Consider the following 26,527-nt stretch of genomic DNA (forward strand, 5'->3'; position numbering starts at 1 on the left):
ATCTAATTCTGTGACATCATGTCTTTCAGAAAAGATCTATTGTGTTCTCTGTAAGTCTTCATAAGGTACATTATTTTGATTTCCTATAGTTTTTGAGTTGTCAGGACTTTTTTTGACTATATATATGTATATATTCATATTTGATTATTAATATAGTAGGATGAACATAAATTATCAGCTTTTAACTTTAGTAGAGGAGTAGAGGAGACATCCTGATGCTATGTTCAGCTTATTGAGGTGCAGTGTTCTAAGTTAAAACTTGTCAATTGTTCTCGTTTCCTGAAAAAAAAAAAAAGAGGGAGAGAGAGAGAGAGAGAGAGAGAGAGAGAAAGAAATAATCTGTTTTCTTTATGCTTTTGATGTGATCCAATTTTAAAGGGAATGAAAGAAATAAGCAGAGAGGTAATCAGGAGACATGGAAAGGCAGGATACTTATTAAAATGGCTCTCGTAATGTTACAGAAATCATGACAACATGCTTTGAAGAGCATTATATCCTGAAGAACTGAAGTGATTTACTGAAATTACTTTTTGGTTTCTCTAGAATAAGCAGTTGAAAGCCACATTTTCTAAGATGACTATTAAAATACTGTTTCTTTTTAGAAGTATTTCTCACATTTTTTATTCTTTCATCACAACATACAAAAGGTGAAAGGATTTTTATAAGCAGAATGTATACTTGCATATTTTTTTTTTCTTAAATATAATGTGATATTTATTGCATGATACAAAGCAATTTCTAACTGTATAGGAAATTATTTTCTTCTTTGTTTCACCTTTAAATAACTTCTTTTTACAGCTGCACACAATATTTGAAGATCGATCAGGAGTAGACAGATAATATAAGGTCTGATTCATCTCAAACACAGGATTTTTTTTTTCATTGAATTGTGTCTGACTTCTGGAGCCATGTGTTTACTGAATTGCTACTTTTTACATTCTTTTTTTTTTTTTTTAAATCTGTGTCAGTATAAATAGACATATTCCAAGAGTGCACCATGTTAAATATTTAAAAACAATTTATTGCTTCTGCAACTTGAGAAAGTTTAGTTAATTTACTTCAGAGATGAATGTCATTCATCTTTATTGATTCTTTAGATTAACAAATAAAAATACAATTGGAGGCCCATAAGAATAATTACAGGCATACATTATTTTACGCCTGTTTAAGCAATGAAGGAGAACAGGAAATCAGTATAAAAGGGCTTCTTGTATTCCTTGGAGTGTCTGATGACTACAGTCAGACAAGAATAACATACAAGGCTGTTTTTATGTTTTTTGCAGTGAAAAATATGGAACTCGTAACTATTATTCTTTGTGTTTACATTGCTATTCTTTCCAAAAATAGAGTATTTCATAATGCATAAAATTTGTATTCAAGACAATTCCATTACTTTTCCATCATGGGCAACATGGGAAACCAGTCAACACTGGTTTCTTCTGTAACCCATGTGCTGCCTCAAACATGAATTAATTTAGGAAAGCACTGCATGTCCATGTTCCATAGGCTGCCAGGCTGATGACTTTTTAGGAGTGGAAAACTTTCCCCTTTTCTAGCTATGCAGATGGCAGAATTTCTCTCCCTGTTGCAAGTCCTAGAACCTGCAGAGGCACAGGAATAGTGTGCTTCTAACATTGCCTCTTTGTTCCACACGGGGCATGTCTTGTTGCTCCATTAGGATGCCTGCCTCTAGTCCTATTTCTTTCCCAAGTGGAGGGAACTACAGAGACTCCTTCAAGGCAACGAGAGATGTAGCTAAAACTGCATCATGGTTATTGAGTGTGTTCTGCTACCTCCACTAAACAAATGTGAAAAGGGGTATTCACAAAAATGCAAAAGGCCCACCATATCCTCCACCAAACAGCACAGCCACATAAAAACACAGAAAGAAAAGAAAGTGAAAAAGGAAAATGTGAATTAAAGCAGCCAGGATGTGTCTGCTTTACTTTGAAAGTACAAATTGTCCATATGACTGGCATGCTATTGACCTGGTGCAACTGGTACACCTTGAAGATGTACTAACATGTTGTAAGATCTATATCAACGTATAGACAGAGTTCTGCCTGGGAAACGTTGGAAAAAATATAGGTACCTGATGAATAATCTCCTGGGGAAGCAGCAAAGGATAGATGAAGGAAGAGAGAAATAATTTCCATAGCTTGTGGCTACTGCTAAGTAATGGAGGAAGAAAATAAGCATGCATAGAAATACATCTCTATATGTAGCAGTGTTCTCTCAAGATGCCTGTATGATGACTGTTACTACTAATGGTGCTGCTGCTACTACTGATGCTGCTACTACTATACAAACAGCTTACTTATCAACAAAAGGCTAGAAAGTGAACCAAAAGTTAATGTGCATTTTAAGTTAAGTTAAAGGAACAAAACAGGACAGGTAAATGACTGGCTGAGGGGGTGGTGTCTGGACCAGGGATTTGGGTATTTTGATCTTGGGCCGTCCTTTGAGAGACCGGGTATGTGGGCTACAGACAGACACCAACTGAGCAAGTGGGGTGCAAGTGTGTTGGGGAGCAAGCTCTCTGGGCTGATTACCAGGGCTTTAAACTAGGTTTGATGGGGGAAGAGAGGGGAGCTAAAGGTGACAGAGAAGGGCTGGGGGAAGTTCTCACTGCTGTCACTGTTGAAGACAGGGAAAAACTTCTGAGCTCTCCCATAGGATTGTCTGAGGGCTCCTCAGAGAAGGTAGCGTTCCCGATCCCCCGTCCAGTATCTTCTTCTTGCATCCCCCCAGGGGTAACTGCATCTGCTGCTTCCCTAAAGTGCCTGTACACCAATGCACGGAGCATGGGAAATAAACAGGATGAGCTCGAGATCTGTGTTCGGTCATGGTGCCATGATCTCATTGCGATCACTGAGACGTGGTGGGACAGCTCGCATGACTGGAACACAGTCATGGAAGGCTACATCCTCTTTAGGAAAGACAGGGTGGGGAAGTAAGGGGGTGGGGTTGCCCTTTATGTGAGGGAGCAATTGGAGTGTACCCAGCTCCAGCTGGGGTAGGGTGAAGGGCAAGTGTAGAGCTTGTGGGTAAGAATTAAGGGGTGGGCTGGTATGGGAGACATGGTGGTAGGGGTCTACTACAGGTCTCCAGATCAGGAGGAGGAAGTCAATGAGGCCTTCTATGAGCAGCTGCTAGTAGCCTCTCAATCACAAGTGCTAGTCGTCATGGGGGACTTCCATTACCCAGACATCTGCTGGGTAAGCAACTCAGCCAGGCACAAGCAGTCTGACACAGGTGGTGGAGTAGCTGATGAGGCATGGGGTGCTCCTGGACCTCGTTCTTACCAACAGGGATGGCCTTGTTAGGGATGTGAAGGTTGGGGGCAGCTTGGGATGCAGTGACCATGAGGTGGTGAAGTTCCAGATGGAACTAGGCAAAGGAAGTAAGGCTAAAAGCAGGATTGCTACCCTGGACTTCCGAAGAGCGAACTTCAACCTCTTCTGGGACCTGCTTGGGAGTATCTCATGGGATAGGTTGCTAGAAGGCAAGGGTGCTTGTGAGAGCTGGGCTACGTTTAAGCAGCACTTCTTTCATGCTCAGGTTCAGTGCATCCCAAGGAATAGGAAATCGGGGAAGGGGGGCAGGAAACCTGCATGGATGAGCAAGGAGTTCATCAATAAGATCAAAAGGAAGAGGATGGTCTATGAAACGTGGAGAAAGGGCCTGTCCTCTTGGGAGGAGTATAGACGTGTTGTCAGGGCCTGCAGGGACATGATGAGGAAGGCTAAAGCCCACCTAGAGATGCGGCTTGCAAAAGAGATAAAGGATAGTAAGAAGGATTTTTTCAAGTATATAAACAGCAAGAGGAAGACTAGGGATAATGTGGGTCCCTTGCTGAATGAGGGGGGTGTCCTGGTAACAGGACAGATGGGCAGGAAGAAACCAAATAAGATTTAATAAGAGCAAGTGTAGAGTCCTGCACCTGGGAAGGAACAACCCGAAGTATCAGTACAGGCTGGGGGATGACCTGCTGGAGAGGAGAAGGACCTGGGGGTCCTGGTGGATGACAGGTTGACCATGAGCCAGCACCATGCCCTTGTGGCCAAGAGGGCTAATGGGATCCTGGCATGCATTAAAAGAAGCGTGGCCAGCAGGTCAAGGGAGGTGATCCTGCCCCTCTACTCTGCCCTGGTCAGGCCTCACCTGGAGTACTGTGTCCATTCTGGGCTCCTCAGTACAAGAAAGAGAGGGATCTCCTGGAAAGAGTCTAGTGGAGGGCCACAAAGATGATACGGGGCCTGGAGCATCTTCCTTATGAGGAAAGGCTGAGAGACCTGGGTCTGTTCAGTCTGGAGAAAAGAAGACTGAGAGGGGATCTCCTCAGTGTATATAAATATCTGAGGGGTGGGGGACAGAAGGATGTAGCCAACCTCTTCTCAGTGGTTTGTGGGGATAGGACAAGGGGCAATGGCTGCAAGTTAGAACACAGGAAGTTCCACACTGACATGCGAAAGACCTTCACGGTGAGGGTGACGGAGCATTGGAACAGGCTGCCTAGGGAGGTAGTGGAGTCTCCTTCTCTGGAGATATTCAAGGCCTGTCTGGATGCCTACCTGGGCAGCCTGCTCTGAGGAACCTGCTTTGGCAGGGGAGTTGGACCCGATGATCTTTCGAGATCCCTTCCAACCCCTACAGTTCTGTGATTCTGTGATTTTCACCTGCCTAAAATCCTGTTTAAGAACAAAAATAATTCTTTTATTAGTTAGAGAGAATATATGAAAATAGCAGCTGCTCCCTGGCCCCAGCTGTGCAGCATCAACCCTGGGGATCCAGTATTCACGAAGGATGAATAATTCCTCAGAGAGACAATTCTTTCCATTCTGCCATTTTTTGTGGCCTTTGCTTCATTGCTTCATATTTTTATTTGACCTCCTCTAAGTCCCCAAAAAAGAAAGAGAAATAGGGCAGTTTTACAGAAAGTCCCAAGATGCTTTTTTTTTTTTTAAATGTATCAGTTCATGGAGTCCATGTGACTATATGACTGCTTGAGTGCTCACGCGTTTAAAAGTCTTTTTTACTTCTCTTGGTCATAAAAGATTTTGAAAATGTTTCAGATCACTACAGTTTCAGATCACAAAAGCAAAAAAAATAAAATAAAAAAATCTAAGCTCTTGATTTTATATGCAAATTCAAGACTATATTCTGGCATGACTTGTGAGTTTTGAATGCTAGAGGCTTGTAATACTAATCTCCTTAACTCCCTAACTTTCTTTCCAGCCTGAAAGGTCTCAAACAAAGCTGTAGATTGTGGTTATCACTGCAGATATGTGATATTTAAACAGTGACATAAATCAGAGTGCCAGCATACAGATTAAATATTGATTGTCTGAGTTTTCTTGTTCTTAAGTACAGTAGCCAGTCTAAAATCCACCTAATTTCCAGATTTCTGAGTACAGAATGGGCTAGAAAAAGCCTAAAGGGCATCAGAATTATAAAAATAGCCATATTGCTTGTATGTGCTGTTTATTTGGCATGTGTATTGAGAGGATTTGACAAATGGTAAAACAGGAGCATTGCAACATGAAAGAACGTAAAAAAAAATTAATATTGGACACTTAAGATGCTTCTAGCTAGCTTAGTAAGATATTTCTGGTTTTATTATCATCTGCTTTCAGTGATCGGTTTACATCTTTTGACAAAAAATTCAGAGTTCCTAATCTTTCAGTTAAATTGTATCAGTAAAAATTAACCTGAAGACAGTTTGCAGTCACCTAAAAGACCAACCTTTTTTTTATCTCTCTCTTTCAAGCTAGACTCGATGTTTTGGTAATTTCTAAGATAACAATTAAACAGACAGATGGTAAGTCTTGCTTTAAAATAGTTTCCGTAACTTTCTAGGGATTCTCTCTAAGCTATAAAAGACACTTTCTTTGCAACTTCCTTTTTAAGCCATTTTGAGGAGAAAGACTACTACCCTACTACCCCTCTACCAAGTTGTTAAGAAGCATGGGAGAGGGGATCATTTTATTCAGACTGTGTGAACATATGTGACAGAATCTAACTCACCATACAGAGGGAACTCTCTGAGCAGATGGCTCCAATTAATCATTAACCTTCCTGATAAGACTGATGAGAGTGGGAGGAGACCAGGGCTTATACAAATCCACTTCATTGCCCTTCCTCTTTTTATTTCACAAGGATAAGAACGATGTTTAAGAAGGATATGCTGTTATGCAAATACTGGAGTAAGGAGAGCTGATTTAGGAGGGCTTAGAAAACTTGTTTTTCTAAGAACGTTCTGAACTTGTATGGATGAGAGGACTTGTGAGAAAACAGATGAAGAAAGCTCTGAACACTCATACCCAAATTTTTAAGGACTTTTGCATTACTGCAGTGTTTTTTTTTTTGTTGTTTTTTTGTTGGTTTTTTTTTTTTTTTCTTCTCTATTTTACATTGTGGTCAGATCCCTTTGATCCATGAGGCAATAGCTTGGTGACATCTGGTGTTAATGGTGGTGGGATGTCCTGAGGGAGAAGGAGGGTGAGAGGGACAATGAGAGGGAGGGATGTGAGACAACAGGACTCATTCAGGAGTCTGAAGGAAAGACACACGTCCCTACTTTTTCCTCAAGGGACAAAAGAGGGTAGCAAAAATGGGGAACATGAAGCTCAGAATATGGTGACAGTCCCATATTCCATTATTAGGAACAGAGTGGGAGTTTTTCCACGTTTTCCTGTGGACATATGGAGTTAGGGCTGGAATTGTTTCACAGTGCCTTTACTTCTGCAATAAACATCTATGCTACTCGATACCTAGAAGTCTTTTTCCCTTAGAGTCATAAAGAGCCATCAGGTTATTGTACCCTTGGTCCCATTATTTGCTTGGGTTGGTATGTCAGAGGAGATTATAACTTGCCAGAGGACAAACTTTAAGCTCATGAAACCATTCTCTTGAGACAGAAGTATAAAAATCACTCTATACCCTCCTTAGACAGCCTTATAGAAATATTTAATCTAACTCTGAAATGCATGCTGTGAAAATTCATTAACAGTGCAGGATCAGACTAAGATGAATGGCTGCTATTTTAGTTTGCCTATAGGGAAGTAAGTACCGTAGGCACCAATGGGCTTTTCACCATTTGAACATGCTATGGTTGATGAATGCAAGGCCCACTACATAGTGTATGAGAAACCTGGGAAGATAAGGCCAAACCACTAGAGGGAGTGGCTAGTTATATTTTGCAGATGAGATCATCTGGCAGAAATGAGAAAAGTAACCCTGAGAAATCTAGTGAGACACGGGAAAAAGTATTCAAGAAATGAAAGTTTTAGATAAGGCAAAAAAGTACCAGAAAGTTACTCTTTCTACTGTCTCAGAAAATTTGACTCAACTGATTAAATGTTAAAGTCCTTCTGAAATGCTGAATGTTAGTCCAGAAACATATGACAGCTGTAAATGAAATACTGTGCAAAGTAGACAAAGAATGTAAAAATGCTGTGAAATTGGAATGGGTCTTAAAAGAAATCTCAGTAGAGTGTCAGAATTCAAGCTGTATCAGAAAATATAAATATTGCAAAAAGGTTCTGGAGAAGTGCAATTAGCATGCGTTGATTTTATGGAGAACTAGGCATAGACCAATGTCTACAGAGCTTTCTAGTAAAAAAGATTTTAAGGGTCTTTGGGAGCTGCTGCTAAACTAAACACTCATCTTTATCACTAAAGACAGATAGATTGTGTTTACTGCAGCACTACTATGAAGGAAGTTCCCCCAGCTGCAGATAAAGTAATTGAGTATGTGGAATGATGCAAATTGAACTGAGAAGTTAATTTTAAACTGATACTAGGAGAACATACAAGCTCAGTATAAGCACCTTTTATGTACATCAAGGACTAGAAAATGTTATTGGTCTAACTGGAAATGGGAAGAAAATCTCATCCATTACTGTCAGGTTTACAGAGTCTGTGTGTAGGCCATGTCTCAGCTTTGAAATGCAGTACCTGTCAATGATAACTGCCTTACCATTTGCAGGTACCTCAAACAAAACAAAACAAAACAAAAATGCAAAGCAAAACAAACAAACAAACAGGAAATTTGCAGATGGGCAGATGGCACACACACAGAAAACAATAAGGAAAACTATGGTAAGAGCACTGCAAGTGAGAACAATACGCAAACAGATATAACTAAAGGTAAGAGTTGTTAATGTTGTGATTGTTGACAATTCTGCATCCATCACTTTTCCTCGTATTTCAACTACAAAACACTCTTCATGGCTCCCCTTCTCTTTAGTTTGCATTCTCCCTTGTCATTTCTACTCTATCAGTCTCTTCTGTAATTCCTGTCTTTTGGCTTTCTGAATCTCCGCTTTCCCAATTTTCTTATCTCTGTTGTAAATATATCTTATTTTCCAATAGTATTGTCAAATACTATTTTGACATGAATGTTTGCCCAACACAATTCACAAAGCTTCATGAAGTCTTTCAACTAAATGGGGGAATTCTCAGGGAAATATAACGTACCTCCTAAAAACTAATTATTTTTTTCAGCTATTATGTTCTGTCATGTAAATGCATGAGGCAGCTACAAGAATATTTTTATTTACTTAGAAGTGTAATGAGTTCTTTGGATCCATGAGAGACGTAGCATTAATCTGTAAGCTTTTAATAACATAGCCACTCATAAGGAAGTTAGCAGAGGGCTTGACATGTCAGTTTGTACTTTGAAGCCATATGATGGCTTTACAGATACAGAATCATTCAGGCTGGAAAAGACCTCTAAGATCCTCTAGTCCAACTTTTAACCTAGTCCTGTCAAGTCCAACAATAAATTATGCTACTAAGTTCTACACCTACACATTTCTTGAAGACCTCCAGGGATCGTGACCCGACCATTTCAATGGCAGCCCGTTCCAATGCCTCACAACTCTTTCAATAAAGGAATTTCTCCTAATATCCAACCTAAACCTCCCCGGCACAACTTGAAAATTTCCCTTCATCTCATCACTTGGTGCTCAGGAGAAGAGCCCAATCCCCACCTTGCTGCAACCTCCTTTAAGGCAATTGTGAAGCACAATAAGGCTCCCCTGAGCCTACTTTTCTCCAGGCTAAATGACTCCAGCTCCCTCAGCTGCTCCTTCTAAGACTTGTTCTCTAGATCCTTCACCAGCTTTGTTGCACTTCTTTGCACACAGTTATAGTTAAACCCATTTTGTTTAAGAAAGCATTAGCGACCATGTGCAATTATTAAGTCTTAAATTTTAAGAGGCTACCATGTATACTACCATGTAGTATAGGAAAGATGAAGTTACATACTTCTACAGTATGCTTTCAGATCTGATGACACAGATGTGGAGTGAGAAGTGATGATGGTCATATAGCCAGTGTAATTTGGATTATTTGTGAAGCTGAACTTATTTAAACCATGTGTTTGTAATATAATTTTATATATATGAAATCATGCAGTTAAGCATGGAGGACCAAGAGTGCAAGTAATGAAAAGAGAGAAAGTGTCTGGAAGCAGAGTAATAGTGAAAAGAATATAAGGAGTGAGGTAGACTGTAACTTCAAGAAGATGTTCTATGAAACCATGTATTATCCTTTGATGGTTAAGCAGTGGGATAGCAAGAAAAGTGGGTCAATGTATTTTTTTAAATGACAGTAACTGACAGAGGCTGTTCCTGGAATGACATGTGCATGTGTCCAGTAGTAATGTTTCAAAAAGGATGCTCTTATAAAATGAGCAATTAGTCCTTGCTGCTTGTTTTCTGAACCAAGTACAGGAAAAACAGTTTACAACGATTCTTAACATGCTCAATGTTTTTATCTTATCTAAGAGAGGGTAAAGACATGACTTGATTGCAGCATGCAAGTAACTCAACATGGAAGACATTTTTGAAGGGGGATGCTCCTATAAGCTATTTTGGAGGACAGCCTAACAAGTACAGAACAAGAGAAATATCCAACTACGAAGTGTAAGTTATTTTAATAGTTAATCATTAACACAATGCTCTTACTAGTGTGACTCTTGTACAAGTGCAATCTTTAATCTAATATATGTATGTATCACTGAAAGCCTACCACAGCTCAAAAATTCTGAGCTTGTGATTGTAGATTACCAGTTGCAGCAACTGTTGGTCAAACTAAATGATCTTGACAATCCTCTGCTCTATCTGTGAAATGAATTAACCAAAGTAGTTCAGATCCCGATGCTGGCTGCTATGAGACTAGAGCAACAATGTGTCAGGAACTTCACAGAAACCTCAGTAGGAATTAGGGTTTAGGAGAAAAGAACCTTTTTCTGCCATTTAACTGCCCTCAAATACTTGGAGATGGAGTTTTGTTGTCTAAAATTAGATGCTGCTTTAAATATATGCATATCCTGAACAATTCTAAATACTCTCAGAAACATTAATTACTATGAATAAAATGATCTTCAGTATTTCATTAAATATGTAAAGCAATAATTTTAAAAGATAATTTATATGACACATTCAAATGAGGTGATGTTTTGCTTTTTTAGCCCATTTGGCCTTTAGATTATGAGGAAACAAATTTTTAAAAAAACATTTTTTATTACTTCTGGATAAATGTTAATCCAAAAGCACCTCTCTGCCTGGATACAGACCATTTTAAAACAGAAAAATGCCAGTGTATGTGATTGTTGTGTTATCTATAATAAAGACAAGATCTTTCAAGGCAAATGAACAACTTGATGCAGCATGACTGCGTTCATAGTGCTTCTATGGAAAGAGAAAGTGGGGAGAAACATGCTCAAGGCTGTCATTCCATGCTTACTTTAATATGAACTTTCTCATTTCAATCAAATCATGTAGCACCCCTGTTCACAACTGTCTAGAAACAAAAATGGTGATGACTTAGATTTTATTTATTTATTTATTTATTTATTTATTTTAATCAAAACATATATACAGACATGTAAATTGTTCTCATCCTTTCTACACAGTGTCACTTCCTTAAGATCTTCACTGCTCAGTGCCTCTATGGAAGCAATATGGGTCACAACTTGTTTCATTCACCATCACACTCACATAAAACTTCTACACGTTAAGCAGCAAAAGAAGATGAATGGCTCAGCCTCAGGTTTATTTTTCCTTTTAGATTGTGGGATAAATCTTAAGTGTGTGTGTGAGACTTGCAAATGTTGAGACAATCTAAGGCTTTTCTAGGGCTTGGCGAAGTAACAAAACAAGCTTACAAAGTGGTTTTGGCTACTCTTGCAGATTCATTCATTGAAAATATCTACTGAAGTAGTGTTCAAGATGTTTTGGTGGCAACACCTTACACAACGTATAACATGATCTTGGGCTATGTCTTAAGTCCCAAACAAGATCAGCTGTTTCATACAGTGTGGTCAATACTTCAAGCTTATGAATATTAAAGAACAAGCAGGCAGACATAGTGAAAACAGGCTGCAAGTCCAATGTGAGCAGGGGTAAAAGACAGAAACCATTTAGATTTTTGTTTTTTCTCACTTGTTCAGTACAGTGCAACTTCCCTTTTAACCAAAGGGAAGGTCAATGTTATGCTATGTTTGGGCAAATATTTTCAAAGGACAGACACATAAAACAAAACAATTCTTTCACTTTCACAATATATATATATATATATATATATATATATATATATATATATATATATATATATATATAAGTAGTATTTTATCACCAGTCTAGAATGAGAGCAGATAGAAACTACATGAGACTGCTTTAAAAGAAGGAAAACCATACCAGGATAGCAAATACACCTAACATGAAACATGAAATCAAAATCAAGAATGTTGTGATCATCAAGGAAGTTGAAGGAATCTAACTTCTCAATACCATCAACAAAGAAGTCCCACTCCCTTTTCTTTGATTTCTTTGCTGTCTGCTACACTACTTCTCCTGGGTTTGTTCATAAGAGATGAAGCAAGGTATGGGGGCATGGTTGAGAAGCTGGGGCAAAGAGACTGTAGATATTAGGATGTAATGATCATCAGAGGGTTGGAGCACCCCTCTTATAAGGAAAGACTGAGAGAGATGGGGCTCTTCAGCCTGGAGAAGAGAATGCTCTGGGGCAACTTCACTTTTAATACTGAAAGGGATCTCATAAAAAGGATGGACGGGGACTCTACTCAGTAGATAATGACAGGACAAGAAGGACTGGTCTTAAACTAAGAGAGATTAGATTTAGATTAGACATTATGATCCTCACTGTAAGGGTAGTGAGGAACTGGAACAGGTTACCCAGTGAAGCTGTGGATGCCTCATCCCTGAAAGTGTGTAAGGCCAGGTTGGATGGGGCCTTGGTCAGCCTGATTTAGTGGGTGTTATCCCTGCCAATGGCAAGGGGGTTGGTTGGCATTGGATGATTTTTTAGGTCCTTTCAAACCCAAGCCATTCTATGATTCTATGATTCTTCATGAGAAATTAAACCTTAAGGCTGTCTTCGGTGTCTAGAAAAATTTCATCTTCAGGTCACTGAGGAAGTTTTCTGAGGAAGGAAGTGAGTGGGCTACAAGAATTTGGGGCGTTCTTCCAGAATCACATTTTCTGTGTGCAGAATGATTCCTTTGCAATTGTAAAGGCTGTAAGACTTGTTAAGTAGGCTGTATTAATTCCTCTATCTACATCCCAATTCATGTAGATAGGGCCTTAGTTAATCAAGGATAGATAGATTTCAGTGTTGCAGCAGCTGGTATCATATAAAGCCCATGATATGGGGCTGTTCATTGAAACATTGTGTCTGAAAGCTTCCTTTGCAACCTACTTGTGGACAGACCAGAGACTTATAAGGAAAAAAGTCTCCTGATTCAACATTAAATGTGGAGAGGTACATGGAAGTTGAACAAAAGAGAAGCCATTCAACCTCTTCATAACCTCAGGAACGTTTTTTCTTTGCTTAAAATTGTATTTTTCTCTAAATGAGTTCTCTGGTTCCCCAACATATTCTTTTGCCATGATTTGATATTCATAAAAACAAAAATTTATCTTCCAAGCAGTAGTTTACTGTTCATTAATAAACTGTCTTGTCCTAAAGACACACAGAAGAAAACCACACTGTATATTTAAGATGTAGTCTCTTATGTATATTTATATTTTACTCTACTTAGGCTTCTGTGCTTATAATATTTGGATTTAATGTAATTTTGAATTGCTTTCAAAACTGGAAATAATTTCCTTGTTCTGTTGGAAATTCACATCAAAATGTTAGTCACGAGTTAGTGAGTTCTAATGGAATAGAAAGGTTAAGACAAAAGTGGTATCAACACCGTAAAAGATTCACACTTGTATCCCCTGGGGCTGCATAAGGTTCTTCCCTTTCGCGCATTTCCTCCCTCTGGCTACCATGAATTTCAGCCGTTTGCTAGAAATATTTTGAAACAGACAGTCTTTAAGTTTTCACACAATTTATAACCTCCATAGCAAAAGACCAAGGACAAATATTGTCCAAGTTGCTCCTAGCCTCAGAATCAGCTTATTTTCCAAAAAGTCCTACCTCTTTGAGGAGAACTGGGAATTTGTGCTGACACACTCACCTGTATGCAATGTCTGAGTTCAAAATGATCACTTAGTTTAGGTTAGCTTTCACCAAATCCATATTTAAAATACACTAAGGACCTTTCCCATTTGCTGGACTGCATTGTGCTGGACTTCTCTCCAAAATGGTGCCATTAGAGTTACTCTCCTATGCTACTTGTTTCTTCTTCAGCTAGATGAAAATCCTTTTCACAGAGCTTGAACAACAGCTGTAACACGCCACAGATTTTTTGACATAAGAAGCACCTGCAGACAATGCCAAGGATGTCCTGCATCCCCTGAAGTGATGTAGAACACACTCTTGAAGAGAGTGTTTCTCTCTGTATTTGCTTATTTTTTATTTTTATTTTTAAATGTGGTTGGAAAGGGAGCCTTAGAGTCAGCAAGAATTAAGGTCCTCTGCATATTTGTAACCTTAGTCAAAACGTTTGCTTGTGTGATACATGGAAAGAGAGGTTAGGGCACAGTTTCTGATGGTATCCTGAGTCAAATGGCATTAGTTTTCATTACAAAAGAGGAATAATGGTATTTCATGAATGGTTTGAGACCTAATATTGTTGAAAGCTGAACAGTAGTTCTCCTATCTTTTCTTAGTAAAGGAGAGATATGCTACATAGATACTTGCTTGGGTACAGAATGGTTAGGGAATTGTTATATAGAAGCAAAATACTAATTTCCTGTTCCTGGACAGTAATATAGCTACTATTTGTATTAGAAATGTATACAACTTTTATAGGTTACAACTTTGTTTCTGATGAGAGTGAACTGAGCACATCACAACAGTTTGTTCTGTAACAATTGGATAACAAGACAGGCAGGCAAGCTTCTGCATTGATTTGTACACCCTGGCTGTGCAATTCTGGTCACTCTGGAGTTCCTGATGTTTGTATAGCATTCTTTATGTGTAAAAAGCTATAACATATTAAATATACATCATATTTATCCATACTTTTCCTGAAGTACCTGCTTTTTTAGTAAGCTCATGATAGCCAAAATACATAAATTGTTTGAGGCAAGACAGCATTTTATACAGTTAATGAAATTCCCTCTTCCATTTTTTATGGAACAACAAAATAAATTGTTGTGCTCCTTCTGGTTTGTTATTGATTACTTGATTTTGATCAAAAAACAAAAACAAAACAAAAACAAACAAAAATTAAAAGTGGATGGATAACTAAGTAGTTCTTGGAAAGTAACAGACAAATTCCTTCACCTTTGAAATAAATAAATAAATAAATAAATAAATAAATAAATAAATAAATAAATGTGCTTTGAGATAAATATGTGTCTACAAATTTACAGGAATATTTTTTTTCTGTTGAAGAGCTAAGAGACAAAACCTTAAGCATACCAAATTGCACCCCAATATAACACGTTTTGCAGTTGTTAATGTTAGCAAATTTCTGTCCACTTAATCTTACATGTCATTTATTGTTAGCTGTTTTATTTTGAACTACAGCTAAAGAGAGATATTATGTCTCATTAGAAGTTTAGCACAGATTTTGTGATACTACCATTTCCTCATTAGTTGTAGAAAGAACCCTGTAAAAAGCAGTTGAGAAAAATGTAGCATTCTACAGAAATGGTATTTCACAGAAGAGGATTACACAGAAAAGTACCTGCAGTTTCTTAATGTGGCTTGGTTGCTACTCAGAAAAAAAAAAATATTTTAAATAAATTCTTGAAAGATAAAATAAAAGTGGATACTATCCCTCTGAAAATAAAATCACTGTAGTAAATAGGCAGAGAAATGTGTGCTATTGCTATATGATTTATTACCAAACCTTTGACACCTGGGAAAAGCTCTTCCAAAACACGTATGGAAATTATTTCTGTATTCTGTATTTCTGCTTCTTGGTTCAGCGAAAATACTGGCACAATCCCTGAACAGTGCTGACTTTCATTTCATGTTTCCTGGCCATTTACAAGGTTGCTTACCTTGAAGTCACAACTGCATGTCCCAAAAGAACAGATCAAGTAGCCTATCTGTTCTTCCTGTCATTAGATATTTGTCAATCTTGCTAAAGTAGTTGCATTAATAAAATATATTTTCTTCAGTAGATAAGGATAAAATCATTTCTTCTGCTTTCTGACTACCCAAAGTATGCTGCTGTTTTCCAAGAGGAAATGAATTTAGGTGAAACTGTGTATTACATGACCTCACACTATTAGTTTTAGCCTGTCCACAGAGAACAAGAGGTATGTTTTCATACACAGATTTGCAAGGTAATATTTTGACAGGAAGTTTGATTCTTTCTACTATCACTTTCACTGAAGCTATGTCATGGATGATTGTCTTCTTAACATTCTGAAAAACGAAGGGCTTGATGTTCTTGTGTAATAAAAAAAAATACAAAAAGCACATGCAAAAACCCAATCAAGATACAAAATATGCACAAAACTTAGAAAGATTTCATGCCACCTAATAAAGAACAATGATTGGCATCAACTGCACAGACAGAAAGAAAGTGAGAATAATCGTTTGGAAAACAGTAAGAAGAGAGTGAGGTTTTACCTTAGCTGCTAATGCCTTGCATAGGTGGGTCTGAAATAAATTGCTAGGAGGTAGTAAAGGTGGATGATATGTATTCATTTGTTGTGGTGTTACCATGTGGCAGGTGAAAATCTGTCCCAGATTCCAGATTCTGTTTCCTCTGTGCCTGGACTTGCACTTGGACAGTGTGACCTCTCCTTTCTACTCCACCTCCCTCCAGCCCACTCCATCAGGCTCTTGTCACTCCCTCTTTTGTCCCCCTCTGTCTCCTTCCACAATCCCACTTGCCTTAGCTGACCTCATTAAGGGCCAGGCCAGGATCATAAAATCCTCAGCTCTACCACTTGCACTTGGAGTTGCGAGGGAGACACAAGACAAGCCAACTCCTCACAGACAGCAGCAGCAGCGTAGAGAAAGCAACTAGCTTGTCTAACTTTTCTCCCACAAGTTATTTCAGAGCTGCAGGACCTTATGATTCACACTACTCACTGGTGGTAAAGGTTTAGTAGCCCTATTCTGGCTGCCTTCTAGAGTCTGGTGCTACATAGCACCAGAGCAGAACTGTCTGTCCCTTCCTGTGGATGCTAGAGTAAGTCACCTGGTGGCTCACAAATATAGTAGGACTGCTACAATCTGTTGATGTGGCACACTAGAAGAGCTTCCTGAAGCAACAAAGCTGGGTTTGCCAGTTCCTTCACCAAATCTCACAGCAATGCTCACTTCAGTGCCCTTGTTGAAAGTGAAAAGTAGCAACTTTACCTGGGTTTTGCTTTCAGCATCAGAGCTGAAGGCAGCCAGCTCCAGATGCCACTATTAGAGAGCTCGTTGGAATGCATAGACTGCTCTCAATTATGGTAAAAATGACATTTAATCTGTCTGCACCAAATTTTTTTTGTGCAGGTATAAAAGCATGACTGAAACATACTGGGAGATAAGTTAAACTCAGCAACTCAGTGCATTTAACAACACCCAGTTCCAGCACTGATGTTCCCTTTAAAAACTTCTTCCAGTGCTAGCCATGTGACCATATGCTGTTTCTCTTTATTTACCAACTTATCATTCACAGTAAAATTTATGCATCTGTTTGTCCTTTCAGTTCAATTTTGGAAACTGGGAATGCTCTTCCTAAAGCCCACAGAGTTAAGTCAGAATATAACCATTTGGAGAAGCAGTACATTCAGGAGTTATATCTTTGTTTTGTATTTACAGATTCCTATCACTAGCATTTTTATTTTTAATATAAGAAAAATAGGCTTTTTCAGTAACTAAATTGCATTATATCTAATGGATTTTAATTTAATTTAAATAAACATAACAATTTAAAATAATACTTTTGTTTTGTTTTGTTTTTTGTTTTTAAAAAAGGCCATGCAAATTAGCATCTGACAGTGCATTTCTGTTTTATTCCCTCTTTCAGAGAAAACTACACTATAGAGAGGTACAGTGCAAGTTTTACAAAGTCCTTCTTCTGGGTTCCAAGTGAAGGACTATTAGGTTCTCTGCTTTCAGCATTTGGTGTTTCACCAACTCACAAAGCATGTTTTTTGTTTAGAAAGAAAGAATAATGAGGAATGTATGCAAAGAGAAAATAAAAGTTGATAACAGGGAAGAGATTCAGAAAAAAAATAATAAAAGATTTTTCAGAAGAGGAAGGACTTAGTTTGGAGAAATGCACAGCAAAAATGGACCTTAAAAAGATTTAAGAAAGATGGTGAGCTGACATCACTGTGGACCTTAGGTTTATATAAAACAAAACTGGAGTTTTCCGTCAATAATATTTTTAATTGTACCTAATATTTGTTTGGAATGTGTTTAGCAATGGCAATGAAAAGACAGTGTTTACATACATAGTAAGTGGTGTGCTTCTTCCTCCATTCCAAGCACCTTATGAATGTGACTATCTAGCTCATTTTCTATCTGAGAAGCTGGCAGGCAAGTTCATATGTTCCATTTCTTGTTGTGGTTTACAGCACTAGTAAGATTGTCAGCTATTACCTAGGTTATTAGGTAAGGCTCACTGTTACATAAATTTTCACTATGATCCCTAAGTATGAATTTTAGGGACCACAGCTAGCTTCTTTAAGCATAACAGCATTTTTAAAGTTGTATTATTTACTTTTGTGGGTAGCTCAGTTATCTTATGCTGTAGTTTCTCAGAGGAATACAATCTTACCTCAGTGATTTACTGCAATTGGCTTTCTAGGTTTGCACTGGTTCTCTCTGACAGTGCCATGATTTCTCCAGATATGAGGAGTAACCTCTGGATACACATTTCCTCTTCAGTGGCATCCAATCATAAGAAAACATTTGGCTTGTAAACTTTAACTATCGTATTTATTCTTATGTGCTCTAGAGAACAGTGCAGCTCCCTCCAGCCTCACATTTCAAAACATTGTACCTCTCTTCCTGTAAAAATTCTCAGTTCTACAAAAACACCCTATAATACGTTCAATTCCTGTCCAGCAGTAACTAGGACATACAGAGTAGAAAGAACCTGGTAGGAAGTGAAAAATTCTTCTCTAAATTGGAGAATCCTGTCAGATTAGCAGTTATTACTAACAATAGAAGGGATGATAACAGTACTGGAGAGGATTAAACTCAATCAGTTGAAAAATACTTGTTCCTGTCTGAACTAACTGCAAAGACATGGTCTGTGTCTTTGTAGTCTAACAATGGCTTATTAAAAAATAAACAATGGCTAAATTAAATTCTCGTTACATTCTATTTTACAAAACTATGCAAAGAGGCCCAGCATAACAGCAGAGCTAGACTGCAGCTGCAGAGAGCACTTCTTGTATGTCCATATAACTCCAGCTTCACTGACCATTACCAACCTTTTCTGAAGCAGGAGGCAGAAAGAGTCAGCAATCAGTCTTGTAATTGAAGTCTAGTAAATTTCTTTAAAAGTGAGTAAAAATTGGTTTTATTAATCATATCTTCCCAAATATATATATTTATCTTCACCTTCTTCACTTTTTATGACCATTTCTCTATGCAAGCAAGATGAGGAAACTCATTAAACCAACTAGCAGGAATGGTGACATTGGTTAGGCACAAAGTCCTCTTAGTCATTCCAAAGACATTGTTTGCTGTTACTACAAGTTAAGTAAAATGGTTTCAGATAGCAGTAGGATTTTCGGGTTGACTTCGACCTTTTTCAGTTATGCAAACGGATTGTTTATAGTCCATCCAGTTATTGACAAACAGACTATTTTGTCAACACCAGTGAAAGAGAAGACATTTAGTAGAACATGATGGTATGTAGATAGCTGAGGTCTGGGGATGTCATGCAGGATTTAGCTTTCTCCTGACTCAATATTTGGAAAGGGATGTTAACTAAGGAGCTTCCTTCCCTTTGATTTTATTTCTTTGCTATCAGTCCTAAGCAAGCTGGACCCAAGCCTGTAGGTCATTTTCAAACAGTATTTGAACAGTGGCTCTTATGTGAAGTTTCATGTGTTACTTGATCTATAAAAAGATTATATTTTACCCTTTAAATACAGATGCCTGAAAAATCAGGGGTCATGATCAAGCAGGTGCTTTTTTTTTTTTTTTTTCTAGCTTTCATTGCTTTGAGTGAGCAAAGACATAAGAAAATTGTCTTTACATGGGTATTAGAAAGCAATGGAAATGGTAATTTCTCAATAGATAATCCTCCAGCAATGAAAAAGTACAAACATACATGTTTAGGTGATGAGTGGCTCTGGAAACTCTGTCTGCTTTGGCTTCTACTGAGCTGTAAAGTGTTAAATATCTATTTTTGTAATCTCTCTACTCTTTCTAGGAATGTGTTTAGAGTAAATGGAGAAAAATAGAGCAATAAAAAATACCTTTCAATTTGTTTACAGAATAGATCTTGAGAGATACTTTTAACCTTTGTGATGACCCAAAACAGAGAGAAGGCCTGAATCACCTTTGTAACTTCTTGCCATGGATCTCACACAAACAAAAATGTATTATTTCTAGTCTGGACTATTAAAATTACAAGGCAAAGTACTTGTGAAGATGAAGATGGGGGAGAAGAACATTAATCAGATTTTGTTTGACAAAGTCTTTGAATAAAAGGTCTTGTGTCAACAAATCTGAACTACATTTACAGCTCTGTTAGAGATTATACCAGTTCAACGGCCAAAGGTATCAATCTTAACCACAACCAAGTTACTTATTAATCAAAATGCAAACCTGTACATGATAATACCTTATTACTTTCTCAATAACATGTCTGCTGCCAGCAACCTAATAACCTCTTTCTGACATAACAGTGACTGAAACCTTTAACTAACCTGAAATTCCCTTATTTTCCCCAACTTATAAAGATAAATAGGATTAACAAAAGTAGCTATGGTTACAATCACAAATGCAGTCATATGAGGATATCTGGTAATGACCCAAGTCAGTGCTGAAGTCAACTCACTCACATATTTTTAGCTAGTCTCTCTGCTGCAATAATGTAAGCACTAAGACTTCCTGATAGCTCTTAACAAAATGTCATCAAACCACTACCACTAAAGATATTGCAAATATACAAGAGTTATTCACAGAGGTAAATGCGACCAGCCAGGGACAGTGTCTCCCCAGACAGCCTGTATATGAGGATACCTTTTTTTCAGGTACAGAAATTAAAATATTCTGAAAGTTGTACATGACCAGCAGTACAGATCACTTGTTGTCCTAGCAGGTTTTCCTTGATAGGCTGACAACGGTGAGGAAGCCATGAAGCAATATTGGTAGGCAACACAACTGATTAATTAAAAACTGCTACCTTCCTGAACAAAATTACAGGCAACTGCGATAAGCACCTATTACTAATTTGAAATGAAACAAACCAACCAACCAAACAAGCTAATTCAATTCCATTAAAAACCTATGTTGACACTAAAAAACTTGCAAATCCAGGAACATGAAGGAGAAATTACATAAACTACTATAAAACATACTGGTGGGCTTTTGCTCACTACTGTTATTTTCTTGAAATTTGTTTCTTTCTATTCAAACACAGAGTTGAAAGTTTGTAACAATAACAGCAGGCTACCTAAGGTTAAATCACTGCTTTTTTGCTATTTTCTAGTTTTAATTGAAAAAGCTAAAAAAAAAATAAAAAAAAAATAAAAAAAAAAAAAAAAGAGAAAATTGAGAGGACACTGTTACAATCTGCTGCCATTTATTGAAATCTGTCTGTCACCTTATGCACATATTTATAGGATAGGTAGACTGAATAAACACATGTGTTAGAAAAGATAACAAGTACACACATTAAAATCAACTGGAAAAAAGTCCTGCCATGATCCAATTACACAAAATTATACAGCTTTCACAAAGAACTTCTGAGAAGTATTATATTTTGAATAAAAGCTGTTTTCAAGGTGGACAATGAACTGCTTAAAAAACCCTCTGCTGTATCAACACAATGCAGCAATTAAAAAAATGAATTTCTACTGTAGGATAGAAATGTAGGATAGATACTGCCTCAAACACTGAAATCTCCAATAGTTCAGAAAAAGTATGATGGAAGCACTTTTCCATGGGAAAAGATGAGTCAATAGTACAGTTCTTTAATAAAAATGGGAGGAGTTTTGGAATTGAAGTTATTACTTTGCCTCTTATTAAAATACTGGAGTTCTGGAAACTGAAAAGCAAAGCCACTATACTTGTTGGCTGGTGACATGCTCATGTGTGAAATATACTTGAAGATGAGGATTTCTGGCTATCTGCATTTATTAAGAGCAACTGTTTAGAGTTAGCTGCAAATTGCTGTTACCCTTCTTTCCCTATTATTTTATTTATTTATTTATATTTTTAAAAAAATTTTTTTGCATGCAACAATGAACTACAAGTCAGAATGAAATGAATATAAAAATGATTTAAAATATTTGTTATGCTGTGTTAGGACAAACTTATTTATTCACATAAAATAATAAACTAATGCTTTGGAATTAACAAAAAGTCTGAAAAGACAATGTCTACTTACAGGAAAATTATCCTTAATATTGTTGCCAGAAAGGCATAATTTCCTCCCTGTCTGAAGCAATTAAATCTATCAAGTCATAAACCTTCTGAGTGTCCTGCTGCCGGTGTTGACGTAGTGAAAAAACAAGATGCAAGGACTTAGAACTACAACAACAAAACAGCAGGGAAAGGGTTCAAGTCCACAACAATGTAAATGGGAAGGTGTCAGCTAGAGGCAATTGCATAACTTGTTACCCCCCGACTTTCTTGAACTAAGTATAGGATTTTTTATTTGTTCATTCCTAGGCAAAATGAAGACATTTTAAAAAACATAATGACTAAAGAAGTTTCACTGCAGGCTTTAACTGTGACTACCAGGCAAAAAGTTAAATAAGAGTTTGCTCAGAAAACACACAACTCATGTCAGATGCAAAACAGCACAAACAATCCATTTATTTTAACAATGCAATTGTTCATTACTAAAAAGAGTGTAATTATAACATTGAGCAGAGTTCTGGGCTCTTTTCTCCTGTTTCAGGACACAAGACATTTGTATCACATTAATGTTTGAGACAGTGAATTAGGCACATTGAAAACAAGTGGTTTCACCGCTCTTACAGATTGTGGCTAAGTTCCTTCCCTTCTCACTGCTGAAAGTTTATCCTCTAATAAGTAATTCCCAAGACATCTTGCAATAGGAAGCATTCATGAATGAATGCATTAATAAAAGTTTCCTATTGCATGGCCCACTGGGAATTCTTGTAATACTTGCAAGGAGTTTACAGACCTTCATTAGTTACATACAAAAAGGAAGTTTGCTTCTTCTGAACACAGTATTTTTCCCTGTTTCAAAATATCACAGCAGACAACTAAATGCTGGCATGAAACAAAGCCAATGACTCTTTATGTACTTACCATGTACCACATGCTTGGCCACTTGGGATCATTGAAATAAGTGGATTGGGTACCTCCAGGTTTATAATCCCTCTTTATCCTTCTTTTAACCACCTGCTGTTGTATCCACTCCACCTGCCAACCAGGAAAACATTTGGTAAGTGTTAGGGTTCCATGGAGATTATCAAGAAATGTGTGAAATCTTGGGAAGTTTCCCATTACCATCGTCCAAGACATATTTCATGTTAAAGAGTTCATTTTGGCAGTGGGAATGCACAGCTCACCTTGGCATATGGTTCACTAGGGAATATGTCCAATTTAGTTAGTGCTACAAATCTCCTTGAAAAACTACTTAAATCCCCTGCTAGAAAGATTTCATTGGCGATCATCTTTTGCATGCTATTATTATATTATTTTTCATTATTAGAATAGAACCTTTTTCAAATTTATAAAACCAATTACTTTTACAAAGCATAACAGTACATTGCAATGAGAAATTAGCTGAGTTTCTCATAGTTTTCTTTTTTCATGTAAGCCCTGAAAATAAAAACTTCCAGTAAAATATTCACATGTTGTGCTTAACCAATATCTAGATCATCTTCACCACTTGGAGTGAATTAAACTGTATTTTTAGTAGAGCGACTCTTTGTCAGGATTCTCTCAACCAGGTGCTCTGGAACTTTATTTGAGCTACTAGTACAGGGAGAAAGAGACGGGTATTGAGCACAAGGGCAAATTAAATGACATCAACAAAAAGTGCTTGAAACGAGAAAGCAAAAATAAGGGTTAAAAACCTAGTTCTGAAAATCATATTCTTGTCTATCTGATTGTTCTTCATAGATTCATCACACACTCAGAAAGGGCGACACTGAAAGTGATATCAACCTTAGAGTAGATCGGACTCTGCAGTCATTTCTGCATTAGCTAGTCTAAATGGGAGTTAGTTTCTATAAATGTAAATAGTATAACTATTCACAGAGAAACCTAGGTTATATTTACACTCATCTAGCTTCCTGACAGCTCATATTTCTGCTGAATTGTTTCATGGGATATAACTATAAAAATTCAATTCAGCTCTCCCCAAGCAAGACAGCCATTTCCTCCTAGCACCCAACTCTGCACCTTTAACTTCTGCTGTTTATGAATACCTGTGTATGCACACACACATACATATAAAAGAAATTTACTCTCAGCTTACATATTTCTCTTTGTCACTTGTCAGAGATGGTATTAACATTTTCTGTATGCAAGCTAATCCCCACCATGCATTCATAATTCAGCTTCAAATCATGGGGTCCTTAAAGAGACATAGGTCCACTATGAAAATAGTGGACACAGGTCCAGAAATTTTGCTTGAGATCCATACCACCTTCACCTCTATCACCCCTAACATATGGTTTTGATTGTTTTCTTTAGAAAGAGGAATTTATTTTTTTATCCTCTCAAGAATTAACTTTAGGGTTAAGACTGTTCTTCTAGAGAAGTTGTGCAGTTTAAGAATACAGGACTATCACAAAACATTCACACAGAAATCCATTTCTCTAGTCTTCTCGTAACAATCATAAATCCTTTTCTGCTTCAAAGAAAGATTCTGCTCCTCTTCCCGCTCAAGTTGAAATCCATCTTGGTGGACACCCTCTCAAGAATCTGAGAGCTGACCATCCCCATCAGATCTTACAACACCTCTTAGAGGTTATTCAACATTCTGTTGTTCAACAGAAGTGGGCAGCTAATCAGTCTTAGGAATTTGATGACTGGAGGCCTGTGAGATGTAGAGTGTAACTGGCCAGAGGACAAAAGAGGAAGAACCGAAAGACTTTGGTAATCACTAAGTCTTAAGACTGATGAGACAGCTTTAAAATGGATTCACTATTCCTTTTAAGTGAATCTCTCCTACATGAAAAAAAATCTTATAACTGACCTTTAATGAACCTTACTTCCTTGTCACCTGCTGCTAATGTACACTGGACCCTTGCAAAAGAAACTTATTTTTCTTCAGTTTACTTCCTGCAGGTAGTCCATCCCTCCCAACGCATCCAAAGCCAGCTGAGACCATCTTAAGTACCACTTGATTTCTAACTCAATATCTGCCTGGATTGCCTTAGACCATGGGCCTCTCTTCTTCTATTACTAATACTTAACAGTCAATAACTAAAAAGCTTCAACAAGTCTGAATAAGCAAACAGATCTGAAAAAAAATGTTTTTCAGAGCTTACACAGATCCACCTTCCAAGCCTTATCATGAGATTTGACTGTCAGTGCTAGAAACATTTTCAGCTGAAGGAGAGGTCCCAAGATTTCTATGCTGAATGAGTATTTATTGTCACCTTGACTCATCCTTTAGCTGAAGGAATGAGTCACATGAGCATGTTACCCCATCTTTAAAAATTACAGACAAAACTGTTTAAGTCAAAAGATTTCAAAGTGACACAAGCTACAAGCATACAGAGCACACCATGACATGTATGTTAACTCATTATGAAAACTCATCCATATCTGAGTCTGAAGAGAGGAATTACAAAGGCCAACCACCAACACAATCTGAGGATCTGATACAGTTGTGAAAAGGTCCACAAATTAAAAACAATGAGATAGCAGAAGAGAATTAAACTTTCTACCACTGCAGACTGATTCAGGTGCACAAGCATCAATGGAAGAAGGTAGTCACCAACACTGCTATTGCCTGTGAGTCAGAGACACAAGGCATTTACTTTGGCATTAGGGACTCCTCTGCATCTAAGCTCCTCTGAGAAGTACTCACAGCAACTGTGAGAACTATGAAAAAAACCTTCCTTTTGTAAATGGGGCCAGAGGAGTGTGAAATATTCCAGGAGGCAGCATTACCCACACAAGTTAATACCATTTCTATATGGCGGAACAAGAGGGGTTTTCCTGACAAGACAAATCACAAAATTCTTTACAATTCACTGTGAAAATATGTTTTGTCAATTTATTTACTCCATATTCAGCTGCAAATATCTGCTGATCATTGAAAAGACTGAATGTAAAGGCATCATAGTGCATATGGAGACTGATACAACCTTATATTGATGCCTCAACACAAACAAACAAAAAAAATCAATTCCTTTCCTCTTTTTTCCCTTTATCCAAAATTACATTAATGACAATTATCAGACAGTTCTTTAGTTCAAGAAATCACAAACATTGCCTCACTGTGCAATTCCAGTTTATTGGAACAATCACTTGACACATAAGGAACTCTGTATATGCATATATGTTTGTATTTGTGTACACGCTGTATTTGTACAATAGCTTGTATCAACCAAGTTAATGTGCAAGCCAGTAGTATAGCTAATGGTTAGCTTTTGAGTGATGGACTGATATTTTTTATTTACCACCTTTTACCCAAAATTGGACTGTTCTTCAGAATATGTATTTGTTGCAGGCCCTGCCCCTAATACATTCTGGATGTTTTCCATAATTCCTATTTCCTCAGCTCCTAGAAACGTTAGGGAAAACGTATGAGAGAGTGAGTAATTTTGCAGAAGAGCTGTGCAGCATGCATGTTCAGACCCAAAGCCAGAAAAAGAAATGTAACTGCTTGTCTTCACGTAAGACCTAACAACAATTTAATGTATGCATAAAATTACTATAAATAAAATAGTCATTTGATTTTGTTCAAATAGAGGGAAAAGCAAATAGCATGTCTGCATGGGAATGTGTGGGGAAGATA

The 26,527-nt window shown here is 37.5% G+C and overlaps 1 protein-coding gene across 2 annotated transcripts in view; it reads right to left on the minus strand.

Annotated features, from left to right (window-relative positions):
- PCSK5 (proprotein convertase subtilisin/kexin type 5) overlaps positions 1–26,527 on the minus strand; it is a 265,069-nt gene that overhangs the window by 194,852 nt on the left and 43,690 nt on the right. For both annotated transcript variants that reach the window (XM_038169846.2, XM_038169847.2), the window contains exon 3: positions 22,855–22,968. In XM_038169846.2, coding sequence (XP_038025774.1) covers positions 22,855–22,968 — 114 coding nt within the window. The remainder of the gene's footprint in view (positions 1–22,854; positions 22,969–26,527) is intronic.

The sequence above is a fragment of the Anas platyrhynchos genome, chromosome Z (genome assembly GCF_047663525.1).
Source record: "Anas platyrhynchos isolate ZD024472 breed Pekin duck chromosome Z, IASCAAS_PekinDuck_T2T, whole genome shotgun sequence".
Taxonomy (NCBI): domain Eukaryota; kingdom Metazoa; phylum Chordata; class Aves; order Anseriformes; family Anatidae; genus Anas; species Anas platyrhynchos.